This window comes from Loxodonta africana, chromosome 1 (genome assembly GCF_030014295.1).
Source record: "Loxodonta africana isolate mLoxAfr1 chromosome 1, mLoxAfr1.hap2, whole genome shotgun sequence".
In the NCBI taxonomy this organism is placed as follows: Eukaryota; Metazoa; Chordata; class Mammalia; order Proboscidea; family Elephantidae; genus Loxodonta; species Loxodonta africana.
Genome location: NC_087342.1, coordinates 112,704,582 through 112,719,837, shown reverse-complemented (window position 1 = coordinate 112,719,837; position 15,256 = coordinate 112,704,582). Strand labels below are relative to the sequence as shown.

Below are 15,256 nucleotides of genomic sequence, written 5' to 3'. Positions count from 1 at the left end.
CCCTTTAATGTACCTAGGAGCGCACCGGCGGGAGTGCGATTAGATTGGCTGGAAAGAGGGCGGTGTCGGCATACGCCTCCTGGCTGGTGTTTGCGCTTGCGCAGTAGAGGCCCAGCGATGTGGTTTTTGCGCTTTTGGGGTCGAAATACAGCCGCCCTCGCTAAGTTGTAGGTTCGGTACATGTTGGAGACAGGCCGACCAGTGAGTAAGGACTGTGCCTTTTGGGGCACGTCAGCCTTTCGTACCGTTCCATTCCCTGGCTCCCCTCTTCTTCCTACCCTCCAATTCTCTGCTCGTTCCCTGCTCCCTACTCCCACCTCCTCCTTTACCATCCTACTGGAACGGGATCCCGCTCTTCTCTACCTTCTGAAGTTTAGATTCTCTCTTCGACTGACCTCTCATCCTGCACTAGGTCTTTGGGAGTTCAGAGCTGCAGCTGGTAGCTGGTAAGACGGTGCTTTTACCATCTTAAGGGCGATGTCGTTTTCCCTGGCCGTCCAAGCACCCTGAAGCATTCCGCTTGGCAGGGGCTCACTTCTTGTATGAGTCCAGAGGAGTGCCCAGGCTTCATTGGCAGCCCTCTAGGCGCTGCAGCTGTTATCCAAAACCAGTTGCCAACCCATCTGCCAGAATCTGCTCCAACTCATGGTGGCTCCATGTGGGTCAGAGTAGAACTGTGCGCCATACATAGGCTTTTCAGTGGGTGATTTTTGGGAAGTAGATCAGCAGGTCTTTCTTTGGAGGCCCCTCTGGGTGGATTTGAACCTCCAGTCTGTTGTTTAGCAGCCAAGCTCCTTAACCATTTGGACCGCCCAAGCACCCATAGTTGTAACAGAGGTGACCGGACAGAAGGTGACTTTCTGTCTGTAGTTGGGGGTGAGGGAGAGAAGTGGAATAGGAAAGGCAGATCTAAATTGACATAAAAGTGTGAATCACTGGCTTGTTCTCAGTTTTATGCCGGAAGGAGACAGCTCTTTCGGAAGCTTGAAACCCTAGAGCTTTTCTGTACGTATGTGTGTTTGTATAAAGATTTAAACTACTTGATTATTTTTTCCCAATATATAAAAAAATATGCTTATGTTTAAAGACTTATTTATGCTAATATTAAATTTAATTTGCATGTCCTATGTTGCCATCCCTAACTGAAACTGATTGAGCATTGGAGGTTACTGGCCTTTCTTGAAGTCTTTCTGTGGAACCACATGTAAACAGTTAAAGCCTGATAATTTGGTTTAGAATTGTAGGTGTTTTAGGGATGTTTTTGGAGACGTGCTGGCGGGCTTCATTACTGTTCTTTATGTAACATGTTCTAACCATCAATAGCATATTTGCTTTGCATGGTGCTTCTCTGAATGCTCGAAGTCTTTCTTGTTGGATCTTCTGAGAAAAGTCAGGAGTCCTGTGGCTGTCAGCAGTAGCTGTGCTCTTGTCTAAAAGTAATGATTTCCAGGAACTTGTTGTTACTCAGAACTGTTTCCTATCACTTGTTCAGGTTTAGGAAAACCTCAGGAGTATTTTATGTGAAATGGATGTGATATTTCTTGTCTACAGTCTAGTCTCAGGCAGTTTTAAAGTTACATTTTATATCATTAATACGCTGATGATTCAATTGTAACTTCCACTATTTTTCTCATGCACCTTTTAAGCTAGTAAATGTAGTGTATGGCTTTCAAGACGATGGATGACAAGGACTCTGTGGATTAAATAGAATAAAAATTATAATAGATTTAAGAAATTAAGGGAGTTGTTTTTGTTGTACTTGCTTTTAGACGTCATGCATTTTTTACCTAGTTGAACACCCTGCATTTACTATTTTGTATCCTGATCCTTTCACTTAACACTTTTTGAACCTTTCTCCTTTTAAAAGATATTATTCATAACATTTAAAACTTTTTACTTATAAATAATATACTCACAGGTAAGTACACATAGGTGCACTGTTTCATGAATTGCTACAAATTTAATGCATCTATGTAATCAGTGTTCAGATCGAGACCATCACTCCAGATGCCCCATCGTACTCCCTCCAGCACTAAAAACCGAAAACCAAACCCACTGCCGTTGAGTCGATTCCGACTCATAGCGACCCTATAGGACAGAGTAGAACTGCCCCATAGAGTTTCCAAGGAGCGCCTGGCGGATTCAAACTGCTGACCTTTTGATTAGCAGCCGTAGCGCTTAACCACTATGCAACCAGGGTTTCCCCCTCCAGCACTAGAAAAAAAAAAATTTTTTTTTTCCAGCACTATCCATCTTAAATGACCACTCCTCTAACTTCAAACATCAGAGATTCGTTTTGCTTCCTAAACATTAAAAAAATGATTAGTTTTGCCTGTTTTCTAGTGAAATTTTAATAGACACATGAAATTCTAGCATTTGCATATGATGTAATTCACTTATTCATTCTTCTGTTGAGATATTTATGGTGCTTCTAAGTTTTTCTCTATAACACAACTATAAGGAACATCTATCTTATGTGTTGTTATAGTAGCTTTCCCAGGAGTGATGTTACAGAACATAAACATTTCTGCGACTCTTCACAGGTAGTGCTAGTTTCTTTTCCAAAGTGGTTAAAACGGTGTTTACTCCCACCAGCAGTTTATGTCTTGCATAATAAATAATTATAATTTTTATTTTATATAAAACATAAATATATAATAAAAATACAAAAATGGTTGGTTCTAATATATTTTAGAGTAGGAAATGATAGGTGTAAACAGGGAAACAGTGCTATAGGTTCTGAAGAGGCCCTTTATCCCAGGTGGATTCAAGGAGAGACTGTGAACATATTAGTTAAACGTAAGGACTTTGGAATCAGGCTGCCTAGGTTTAAATGCTGGCTTCTCTGATATAGTTTCTTCATCTGTAAAATGCAAGCGTTAATAATAGTACTTACCCCTAGGTGGTATGATGAGGATTAAAATTGTGTAGTCCTTATAGCAGTGCCTGGCACATAGCCCTGCATATGTGAGACAATTCCTGAGCTGAATTAGCCAAAGAACATTTTAGACAGACAGAATAACATTTTAGACAGACAGAATAGCAAGAGCGAATTCACAGAACTTACATTTGTAGGGAACTACAGGTAATTCAGTCTTGTTAGTACAGAAAACAATGTAGTGGACAAATGTAGAGGTGAGTCTGAGAGATAAGCAGAGGCCGGGGCATGGAGGCCTTGAATGCCTATTTGTCTTGATCACCACTTTCTCTCCAGCACCCAGTACAGTGCTTGTCATAAAGTAGGTATTGAATAAAAACCTTTTTGGCTAAAAAAGTAATAATTATGAAGCTATACTATATCCTCTTTATGTTGCAAAGCCTTTGAAAAATTTTGAGAAAGGGACCATGTGACATGATCAGATTTACATTGATGTCATTGTAGAGAATGGGTATGAGGAGGCTAAGAGCATGCTAAGACCAGCTAAGAGGCTATTGATAAACAACACTGAAACTGGAACAATGATAACAGGAAGGGCCAGAGTTATAAAATATCAGGTGCAGGAGGCAGAAAAGAAGGGATGAAATCAGACTAATAAACCCTCTTCCTTCTCTTTTCCCTTCCAACCAGTAGCACACATTTTTCTTCCTTCTTCTAAATCACTGTGTTTATTTTTCTAGATCAGTTCTTGTTCCTGTTGGGCATTTTCCCTGCTGTATCATGTTGAGGGCTAAGAGTCGGCTTTTTTTACTTTCGCCCTATCACCCAAAGCAGCTGAAAGAATCACCAGGCCCCAAAATCCTATGGCAACGACTTCTACACCAGCAACAACCCCTTCACCCAGAATGGGCTGCCCTGGCCAAAAAGCAGCTAAAAGGCAAAAACCCAGAAGACCTAATATGGCGCACCCCAGAAGGGATATCCATCAAGCCCTTGTATTCCAGTAGGGATACTAAGGACTTTCCTGAGGAACTTCCAGGAGTGAAGCCATTCACACGTGGACCATATCCGACCATGTATACCTTTAGGCCCTGGACCATCCGCCAGTATGCTGGCTTTAGTACTGTGGAAGAAAGCAATAAGTTCTATAAGGATAATATTAAGGGTGAGATTTTGATTTGAGACATAATATTTATAATAAGAAACATCCCTTCTACTCCTGGCTTATTTTGAGGGGAGATTAGTTAATCTCTGTGAAGTTGATATTTGTTTTATAATTCTGTAGTTAAACTTATACTCTGAAAAAAAGTATGTTTTTCAACTTCTGTGTTCAAAAAGATAGGTGAGCCCAAATAAATCCCTAAGTGTTCTTGAAACTAAACAACAGTTACATGCACATTGTATAAAAGAAATCAGGTGTGAAGTTATATGAAGAAACAGATAAATTGGCTTTGCCTTTGAAAAACTTTTAATTAAAATTGTCAGAGTAGGAAATGTAGGGAAAATGGTTTAAATGCTGCACAAAGGAAGTAATAATAGTGTAGTACAAATATATTCAGTGCCATCTGGCACTCATTCTCTCAAAATTATGTTAACTACTATTTTTTATGATCAAAAATAAAATTATAGGGTTTGAATGGTAAACTTGAGGATATATAACTTTGCATAGCATATTTAATGTTCTTATATTTACTGTAGTATATTTTAGTTAGTAGAAAGATGTGGCAGTCTGCTTCTGTAAAGATTACAGCCTTGGAAGCCCTGTGGGGCAGTTCTACTATGTCCTATAGTGTTGCTGTGAGTTGGAATTGACTGGATTGCGGTGGGTTTTATATTTAATTTAAAAATTTTGTATGGCTTTCATAATTATGTTTCCCAGAATATTTGAACAGAGAAAAAATCTGTTACGATCATTAGATAGAAGAACAAAAATAAATAAGTATATATAACAAAAAAACACAGTGTTGTTGAGTCGATTCTGACTCATAGCAACCCTATACAAATGTTAAATTATGTTTACTGTATATCTAAATCGAAACTCTGGTGGCGTAATGGTTAAGAGTTCAGCTGCTATCCAGAAGGTTGGCAGTTCGAATCTTCCAGTGCTACTTGGAAACCCTGTGGGGCAGTTCTACTCTGTTTTGTAGAGTTGCTAAGAGTCAAAATTGACTCAATGGCAATGGGTTTGGTTTATTTATATATAAACAGCCAGTGCTTTTCATGAATTTTAGAAATATTTCTATTAAAAACTGTTAAGGTAAACTGTGTTCTTAGATAGACATGACATAAATCAGGTGTCTTACTCCTCCCATTCTTACAGTATTGTCTGGAACTCAATTTGTGCGTTTAAGCACATTGAAATGGCTCACTGTCTTAGTGAGTCATCTTTATTTAAATTTGTTTTGACATGCATGAGCATGAAAACAATGTTTGTTATAAAAGTATACTATGATAGGATAAATTAATACTTTTTTAGCAGTGTTAAATCAATTTACTTTGATGTCAGAGTCTTTAATCTTATTTTTCTTTATGTGTTTAGCTGGCCAACAGGGATTATCAGTTGCCTTTGATCTGGCAACCCATCGAGGCTATGATTCAGACAACCCCCGAGTCCGTGGTGATGTTGGAATGGCTGGAGTTGCTATTGACACTGTGGAAGATACCAAAATTCTTTTTGATGGAATTCCTTTAGAAAAAATGTCAGTTTCCATGACTATGAATGGAGCAGTTATTCCAGTTCTTGCAAATTTTATAGTAACTGGAGAAGAGCAAGGTGTACCTAAAGACAAACTTACTGGTACAATTCAAAATGATATACTTAAGGAGTTCATGGTCAGAAATACTTATATTTTTCCTCCAGAACCATCTATGAAAATTATTGCTGACATCTTTCAATACACAGCAAAGGTATCCTTTGTAGTTATTATAGGTTCTGCTATTTTGGATGTAGTGAGTTTTATAAAATGTCATAAACTAACTTGAAGTTGGTAACTGAGCCTGAGTAATAGCTGTAGTATAAATAGGCTTTTTGTGCGCGTGTTAGATTTTTGTTTTTAACATACTAATTTTATGGCCTGTCATTACCCATAGAAATCTGTGCGATAGACGTTGACTGTATTTCTGTTATTAAGGTGTGTATTCTCTGGGGGAGGGCTTGTAATTTATACTTTTGTTTCTGTCTAGAATTCAGATTCAGCTGTGAAGTAGACACTGGTTTCAGATAGATGGAGGTCAAAATATCAGCCTAATTTCTGCTGAAAGCTGGATTGGAGGATATCACTTATGTATACAACCATATGGGATCCCTAATATCTCACCCTGAATTAGATTCATCTTCCCCAGTCAGAGTGTTTGGAAAAGAAGCTAAGAGTGCTCCTATAGTGCTAACAGTTCCTCCATCGGGAAGCATAAATCTTCTTTTCCTCTGAGCAATGTATATATTCTGCCATCAGTCACACTTCTTGCTGACAGTGTGCTCCTTATCCTTGCTTTCTTAAAATTCAACCATTATTTCGTGATACAGGGCAAATGACTCCTCCTCCATCAGACCTTTTTTTTTTTTTTGATCTCACCTCTTGTGATTGTTATTATCTCAGAATTCCCTCAAGTATTGCCTACACTCATCATTTGATATTTAGCCTTTGTACTTTGTAATTTTATTTCTTTTCATAGATGTAGTCCATTTCTCCAAAGCATTATAATCTCTCAGAGGCAGTACATATTTCTGCCACCTTTTTATATTTCAAGAACATGTATACAGGAGGATTGCATTTAGCAGGATATGGCAAAAACAAAACAAAACAAAACAAATAGCAGGAGCTTAAACTGCTTTCTCTTTCATATAAAAAGTCAGGAAGTAGGCTGGCAAGAGTTTGCTTGTTTGGCATCTCCACAGTCATTGGGAAACCAGGCTCCTTTTATCTTGCTTCTTTACCATTGTTACTGTGTCATCTCAAGATTAAGGAAGGAGATAGGTGTGTGTGTGGGTGTATGTGTTTGTGTTCGAGGGACCCAGCTCCTCTGATTTAAGGTGAACTTCTGGAAGAAACACACAAAATGTCCACTTATATATCAATGAACACATAGTAAGAAAAGATTGGAATTGTGGTCCCATTGCACACTGGCTCTCAGATTTTATGGTTTTACAGGAGTGGGGTGGAGAATGGTTGCTAGGGTAGAGCACAGCAGTCTGGGCCTTTGTGGACTTGGGTATTTCACCTTTTGAAAGATCCTAATGTCATCCGCAGGTTCAAAATTGCTTTTTTCATATAAGTGATAAATATGCCAATTTCAGATACTGATTAAATAATGCTCTACAGAAGTACTTTATAAACTGTAAACTTTTGTGTTGTTCTTAAATTCTGCTACTTCATGTAAAGAAACACCTATTTGTTTCTTTGCCTCTTTGTAATTCAAAACATACTCCAGTTGTCTCTAAATTCCATGTGATTCAGTTCCCTTATTGCTTTTGTAATAGAACATTTTTTGAATGCTTTTTGATAGGTGTAAATAAAGTATTTTTAAATTGAAAATATAGGTAATCTATACCAGATACTTACAATGAATGTTTTTTGAGTACTTGCTATGTACAGGCCTATTAAGTGCTTTAGATGAATCACCTCATTTAATCCTAAAACAACTACCTGAGGAAAGTACCATTATTATCTCTATGGTTTAGGAAATGAAAGAATAGCAAGATTGAGTAAGTTGCCTGCAGACACATAACTAGTTAAGTGACACAGCTAGAATTTGAGCCCAGGCACTCTGAGTCCAGAGTCCATGCTGTTAACCGTTGTGCTGAGTTTTATGTGATTTAGTTTTTATTATGTTTGGCTGACTCTTGGGAAGGATAATAGTTTTTGGTCTGCAGGATATGTAAGATATGTAGCTTACCTAATGTGAAATTTTAGGAAAATAGTGGAAATGTAGTTTTAGTGATTGTGGTAGAAGGAACGTCTCTGGGATATGCTTAACATTAAACACTAGAGTAAATAAAATTGAATTCTGTGATTTTTAAACCATGTATTTTTTTCCCCTTTTTATTTTAACATATAATACTAAGAATTGAACCTTTTTTTCCCATTTTGTACTTATTCATGTATGTTGCCTTCAGTCAGGTAAGAAAATTAATAACTAGTCAATGATAATTAAATATATACATCTTCATCAGATTTACCCAAAGTTATAAGGCCATGCTATAGAGATCAGAGTCATTGATTAGGAGTTAAAGATGTTGGCATTTGATTCTCAGGCCAAGGGTTACATTCTTTTTTTAATTTCACGGATGGTGTCCTTTATTTCTGAGGTAATCTGTTATTTAGCTGAAAGGTGACAACAGAGGCTAGTTTTGGTTCAAGGTTTAAAGGGTATCTCAGGGCAATAGTCTCCTGGTGTCCACTAGTGTCAACCTGTCCAGTAAGTCTGTTTGTTGTTGTTGTTTTTAAGAATTTGAGGTTCTGTTTCACATTTTTCTCCCATTTATCAGTATCCATCTATTGTGCCCTGATCAGAACAGTTGGTAGTGGTAGCTGGGCACCATCTAGTTCTGGTCTCAGGATAGTCAAGTCTGTGGTTCATGTTGACTGTTAGTCCTGTAGACCAGTTTCTTCTTTGAGTTTTTGTTTTCCTTCTTTTTCTCTTGCTTTGAATGAGTAGAGACCAATAGTTATATCTTTCCATAGGGATTTCAATGGCTGATTTTTTGGAAGTAGATTGCCAGGTCTTTCTTCTCCAAGGGTTACATTCTTAACCTTAGCCAGCTAATTTCAGAGTTTAAACTTTTGGCCCTAAAGGATGGTTAGTGCAAATTCTTTTCCATTAGAACAGCCCAACAGGTGCAGTCCTGAGAGTGGGTCACTTTATCAGCCACTAAAATTGGAGAGTGAATTAAATGTAACAAAATAAGCATTAAATATTTTTAATGAACATTGCAAAGTACTTAGTATATCTGAGTTGACTATTTTTAAACAATATTTGATTTTAGAAAATGGGTTTAATAGAACTTTTTAAGATTTTCATTTATTGTTATATTCTTTATTTTATTTAGCACATGCCAAAATTTAATTCAATTTCAATTAGTGGCTACCATATGCAGGAAGCAGGGGCTGATGCCATTCTGGAACTGGCCTATACTGTTGCAGATGGCTTGGAGTACTGTAGAACTGGACTACAAGCTGGCCTGACGATTGATGAATTTGCACCAAGGTAAGTAAATTTAAGCCAGATATTGTATCAACATTACATGGATTATAAGTATCAACATTTTTTAGTAATTTAATTAAAAATGACAGTAAACTTAATGCCTAGAGGCAGGCAAATAATCTAAATGTCTAAACCAGCTACAGGATAAAAGGGAGTAGTAGGGCCAGATTGGATTAATATATAATCCCAAATTAATAAATTGGATTAATATGTACTTAAACTAAATAAGCAGGTATTGTTAAAATATATCTATTGCTATCCAAACAAAGTAAGTTAGTGGGTTTTAGTCCCTTCCTGGGTGGCCCCTGCCTTACATATTGAGTATTCCTTAAATAATTGAGCTATTCTTTATTTATGGACAGAAGAGAAACTTCTTTCTTAAGGAAAACCAGTTGCAAAGTGACTAATTCTCAACCTGAAGCAAATAATCACAGCTATTTCTTCTGCATGCATAAAACTGTACGTTCATGTATTAGGCTTGAAATTACTCAAGTACATGGGTATTGATTTTAATTCAGATTAAGTTGTTTGAAATCTGGACAATGATTATCTATCTAGTGTGTGATATAACTAGTTTCATTTCCCATTTTATATTATCAAGTGCAATCAAATTCTGGACTTGCATAACTATTCCAGGTTGTCTTTCTTCTGGGGAATTGGAATGAACTTTTACATGGAAATAGCAAAGATGAGAGCTGGGAGAAGACTCTGGGCTCACTTAATAGAGCAAATGTTTCAGCCTAAAAACTCTAAATCTCTTCTTCTAAGAGCACATTGTCAGACATCAGGATGGTCACTTACTGAGCAGGTGTGTATGTGATTTAAAGTATAGCACTTAATAGCCATAATTTTTCTTCTAAGCAGCATGGCATGGTGAAAAAATAGATTTTAAAAACCTATCTGCTAATATTTGAAAATCACAAGTATCATTAAGTGAAATGCACACTTACATTTTTGTACTTACACATTTTAATGATACTAACATTTAAAAACAAAAACCTTTTCTACAATCCAATTACTGTCCTATAAGTCATTTTATTTTTTGATGGTCTCTTCTAATTTTTTCTCTAAATGTAAATATCATTTTTCATAGTTGCAAACACCATGACAGAATCTTGTATTTTTTCACTTAAAATAATTATTTTGCTACATAGCTTTCATCATTTTAAATTTTATTATAAAATATTACATCAAGTAAATGTAACAATTTAGTCATTTTTCTTTAGCTGACTTTTACTAAGCATTGACTGTGCTGTTGTTAGCTGCCATTGAGTTGGCCCCTGACTCCTGGCAACCACAAGTACAGTGAATTGGACCATCATGAACCATAGGGTTTTCATTGACTGAATTTCAGAAATAGATCACCAGGACTTTCTTCCTAGTCCATCTCAGTCTGGGAACTCTGCTGAAACCTGCTCAGCAGTATAGCAACATGCACGCCTCCACTGACAAACAAGTAGTGGCTGTGCTTGAGGTGTGTTGGCCCAGAATCAAACCTGGGTCTCCCTCATGGAAGGTGAGAATTCTGCCACTGAAGCAACTTTGCCCCATATTTTACTGTAGTAGATACTTTAAATATTGAATTTTTATTTAGGTGATACTTATATGGTATCTGAATCTATTTGGCTTTAAGTAAGGGAAATCTTGACGAAGTAGATTTAATAAATAAGAGCTGATTGTTATGTTTTCTTTCAAATTACTTTATAGAAATTTGGAGCTAGTTTGGTCCCAGCTTTGCTTCAGTGACAGAGCAGTAGCACAGCTGATGTCACTGCTCTGCTTTTCTCAGTGATTGCAAGATGAGTGCCACAGCTGCAGCCATCAGGTTCAAAGCAGGAAGGTGTGGCACCAGCTGCAGCTTCTTATCAGAAAAAGTGAAAAGGTTCTCAGAACTCCTATTTCATTACATGGCTACCTTAGCTACAAGGGGGACTGGGAAAGTGAGTACCTTACTTAAGGCTGGAAATATTGCCACTCCAAACAAAATCAGGGTCTGTTACGAAGGAAGACAGAGAAATGAATATTGTGTAATATCTTTTTTGCAAATAAATATTATATATATCCAAAAAAAAACCAAACCCAGTGCCGTCGAGTCAATTCCGACTATAGTGAGCCTATAGGACAGAGAAGAACTGCCCCATAGAGTTTCCAAGGAGTGCCTGGCGGATTTGAACTGCCGACCCTTGGGTTAGCAGCTGTAGCACTTAGCCACTACACCATCAGGGTTTCCAAATTAGTTAAAAGTAGTAAAATTTAAAGTGATACATGAGATAGGGTGTGTCTTAATATAATTATATTAATAATTACTAACATTTGGGTAGTTTGCATGTATTTTCACTATCATCATATGGGATTTTGATGATTAACTTATATTTAATCAGTGTGTGAATTAATGTCCTCATTATCTAAACAAGACCTAATCTTAGAATAATTATTTGCTTGCTGAAGGTCATGTGGATGTTTTCTAGGTTATAACATACTGGTTTGATATGTATTTTAGTGTCCCAGATGTTATTCTGCATGGCATCATAAATAAACGATAAACTGAGTACTTAGAATAAAAACATTTTGAAAATTTATCCTAGCTATAGTTTTTATTGCACAAATTGATTTAATTATACCAAATTGAAATGTCGTCTTGGCCAAAGAACACCATTTTTGTAAATTCAGATTGGGTTTTCTTTTTCAATTATAAGTGGAAGTACTGGAACAAGTTGATTTTTAAAGATGTAAAATAAACTTAAGGATCATTGCTCTGAATGTACTTAAGCCAGCTTTTTATAAGCATCCACTTGTGTTCAAAATTAAGTAGGCTCCCTCTGGTGGTTAACAGTATAAAATCATTTAAATCTAAGTTTTTTATTTTAAAGACATAAAAAATATGTGGTAATGAGGAAGAAGTACAGATCATAATTTAATGCCATCCTAAATATTTTGAAGTTAGAATTATTAACATAAAACTCCCAAATTAAAATTTGGAAATATAATATACATACATGTATATATAATTATGTGTTTTATTTGTATATTTAAAAAAATACATATATATAATGTAGTTATGTGTTTAAATAAGTGTTTAAACAGACCATTTAAAAATTATTGTCACTTGGGTAATTTAATTTTATTCCATTAAAAATATTGTTTGGTGATGACTTCTACATGTGTTCTCTTTACATATTATTTTGACACATTTAAAAAACATAACTAAAGTAACATTGCTTTTATACATTTAAAAGTGAATAATAAATGATATACCCAATATGAAATACAACGTCAGGTCCTTATAATGGAGAACTACAGATTTTCAGGGTTGGAAGAAGCTCTAGCAATTGTTTTTGTCTTACCTTCTTACTTTTACAACTAAGGAAACAGAAATTCACAGAAGTCAAATGACTTGCCAAAATCATAGTTGGGAACAAATTGAACTGGAGATTTCCCGTCTCACAGACCATTGTTCATCTCTTTTACTAATCATTTATTGAGTACCTGTTTTGTGTACATCCATGTGGTAGATACCTTAAGGTATACAAAATAATTAGGAGATGATTAATTTCGAGATGAAGGATCTCAATCTAAGTAGACAAAGTATACATTTATAATATACTTATAGAACAGTATTTAGGGAGTAGAAAAGTAAGTAGAACCAATATTTGAGATATTAGTGCACTATAAGAAACAATGTTTTAGTGTCTAAGCACAGACTAGATACTTTGGCTCTTGATTCTAAACGTGGCTCTTTCACTGATTTGTCTGTATTTATTTGATGAGCCTAATGTGGACATTGACATAGAAAGTACGCAGCAATCACTGCTTAATCATACTGACTTTTAAATTGAAATACATATGGACTGTTTCCTCGTTTTGTTTTTAATGATTTACTGATGTTTTAGGATCCTTACAATAATATCATTCGAACTACAATAGAAGCAATGGCAGCAGTGTTTGGAGGAACTCAGTCTTTGCACACAAATTCTTTTGATGAAGCCTTGGGCTTGCCAACTGTGAAAAGTGCTCGAATCGCCAGGAACACCCAAATCATCATTCAAGATGAATCTGGGATTCCCAAAGTGGCTGATCCTTGGGGAGGTTCATATATGATGGAATGTCTCACGAACGATGTTTATAATGCTGCCTTGAAGGTCAGTTTCTCCTGCTTGGAACTTTGCTTTCAAGATTTATAGAACTATAAAATGTTTGAGAGAAAAGGGGGATTCTAGATTTCATTTTGTTGTATTCTACACTGATACCTAATAGTACATTTGTATTTGTATTAAAGTATTTTATTCAAAGAGTTTAAAAAGCCCACTATTATTAAAAGGCTTATAATAAAAAACCGTAGGCATTTGTCCCCTACTTGCTTTTATTCTGCTTCCAAGAGTCAGCTACATATTCCTTTTTTGTTTCCTCTTATTTTATCTGTATATTTTAATATCACACTATTTCTTGTAATTCCATCAATTTTAGACATTATCACTTTTGTTAGTATGGTAGTTTAGTATTTCAGACAATTCACACCTCTTCTTTCCCTCCTCCTATACTGGAGTATGGAGCACTGGTGGTGCAGTGGTTGAGAGCTATCAGCAGTTCTAATCTACCAGCTGCTCCTTGGAAACCCTATGGGGCGGTTCTACTCTGTCCTTTAGGGTTGCTATGAGTCAGAATCGACTCGATGGTAATGGGTTCGGTTTTTTTAATACTGCAATATAATTATATCTCAGTATAATCCTAAAGCCCTCTAGTAATATTAAGACTGGTTTCTTTCTAGGCCACTGACTGTTGTTGTCATTTGACTTCTCTTTGCCTTCATCCTGAGAATTCTTTTCACCTCCCCACACTGAATTCTTGGTTGTTTTATCCTTTGTTGTTTTGAAGCACATCTCATAGGAACCAGCTGAAAAATGATACGTGGGAAATGAATTATTTGGTACTTTTCATATTTGAAAATGCCTTTATTCTTCTCTCATACTTGATTACTATTCTAACTAGGTTTGAAATTTTTTCCACTCAGAAGTTAGCAAACATTGATCCATTTTATTCCAGCTTCCACTATTGCTGTTTAGAAATGTGATGCCATTCTCATTGAAGATCTTTCTCTTTAAAAGCTTCAAGATCTCTTTTTTATTTTTTGTGCTGATGCCCCTTGGTGTGTTTATTATTTCCTGCATTGTGTTGGATTGGACCTTTGATGGACCTTTTTCATGTGGAGATTCATGGTCTCGTAACTCTAGAAAATTTTCTTTTATTATTTTTTTGATAATTTCCTCTCTGCCATTTTTCTATAGTTTCCCTTTCTAGGACACCTAGTTATGAAACCTCCTTGAATTCTCTTCTCATGTTCTTTTCTGTGATGCTCTTTGACTTTCCATTGTGTTTTGTTGTACCTTCCTCAACTTAATCTTTTTACTTAAATACTTTAAAATTTACATATTATATTTTTAATTTCCAAAAGGTCATTATTGTTTTCTACTTGTTCCTCTTGCATTGTATGTCATACTTTTTTTTGTTTCATCAACACAGAATCTTATTTTTATGAGGATATTATATATAATTTTTGGATTTTTCTTCTGCATCCTACATAGTCTCCGTGTGCTTTCTGTTCTTAATTGTTCAGAATATAGCCTTTTGTTTCATTAAAAGTAAGGCTTCTTACTCTTGCCCTTCTCTATACTTGGTGTTGGAGTCTTTTGCCTCTATAGTTCCTTTTCTGCAGACAGTAAACTTTGATTCTCCTGCCAGAGTAGGAGAGAAGAAGATACAAACTATTAAAACATTCCCTTCTTTTTAGCTTTCCATCTTACCCTTGACTTCTGTAGAATCTGATACCCACAAACCAAACCTGTTGCCATCAAGTTGATTCCGACTCATAGTGACCCTATAGGATAGAGTAGAACTGCCCCATAGGGTTTCCAAGGAGTGGCAGGTGAATTCGAACTGCTGACCTTTTGAGCTCTTAACCACTGTGCCACCAGAGTTCCAGAATCTGATACAGAGACTTCTTTTTTGAATTATTCAGGAAAAAGCATCCTCCTTCTTTATAGTACTTCTCTTCCCACACTGTTTTTGCAGACACTCAAGTTTGACCTAGTTCTTTTCTCCTACCTTCTATTCCTTTCATATACCATTCCACCATCCATTTTCTTTCTTTATATTTGAGACTTATTGAAGGTTTAAATATTT

At 36.0% G+C, this 15,256-nt stretch overlaps 1 protein-coding gene across 1 annotated transcript in view; it reads left to right on the top strand.

The window, feature by feature from the left end:
- MMUT (methylmalonyl-CoA mutase) overlaps positions 1 to 15,256 on the top strand; it is a 38,229-nt gene continuing 22,973 nt past the window's right edge. The window contains exons 1-6 of the mRNA XM_003404444.4: positions 1 to 201; positions 3,619 to 4,043; positions 5,418 to 5,785; positions 8,925 to 9,082; positions 9,716 to 9,887; positions 12,970 to 13,218. Of these exons, the coding sequence (XP_003404492.2) occupies positions 3,659 to 4,043; positions 5,418 to 5,785; positions 8,925 to 9,082; positions 9,716 to 9,887; positions 12,970 to 13,218 (1,332 nt within the window). The 5' untranslated portion in view covers positions 1 to 201; positions 3,619 to 3,658. The remainder of the gene's footprint in view (positions 202 to 3,618; positions 4,044 to 5,417; positions 5,786 to 8,924; positions 9,083 to 9,715; positions 9,888 to 12,969; positions 13,219 to 15,256) is intronic.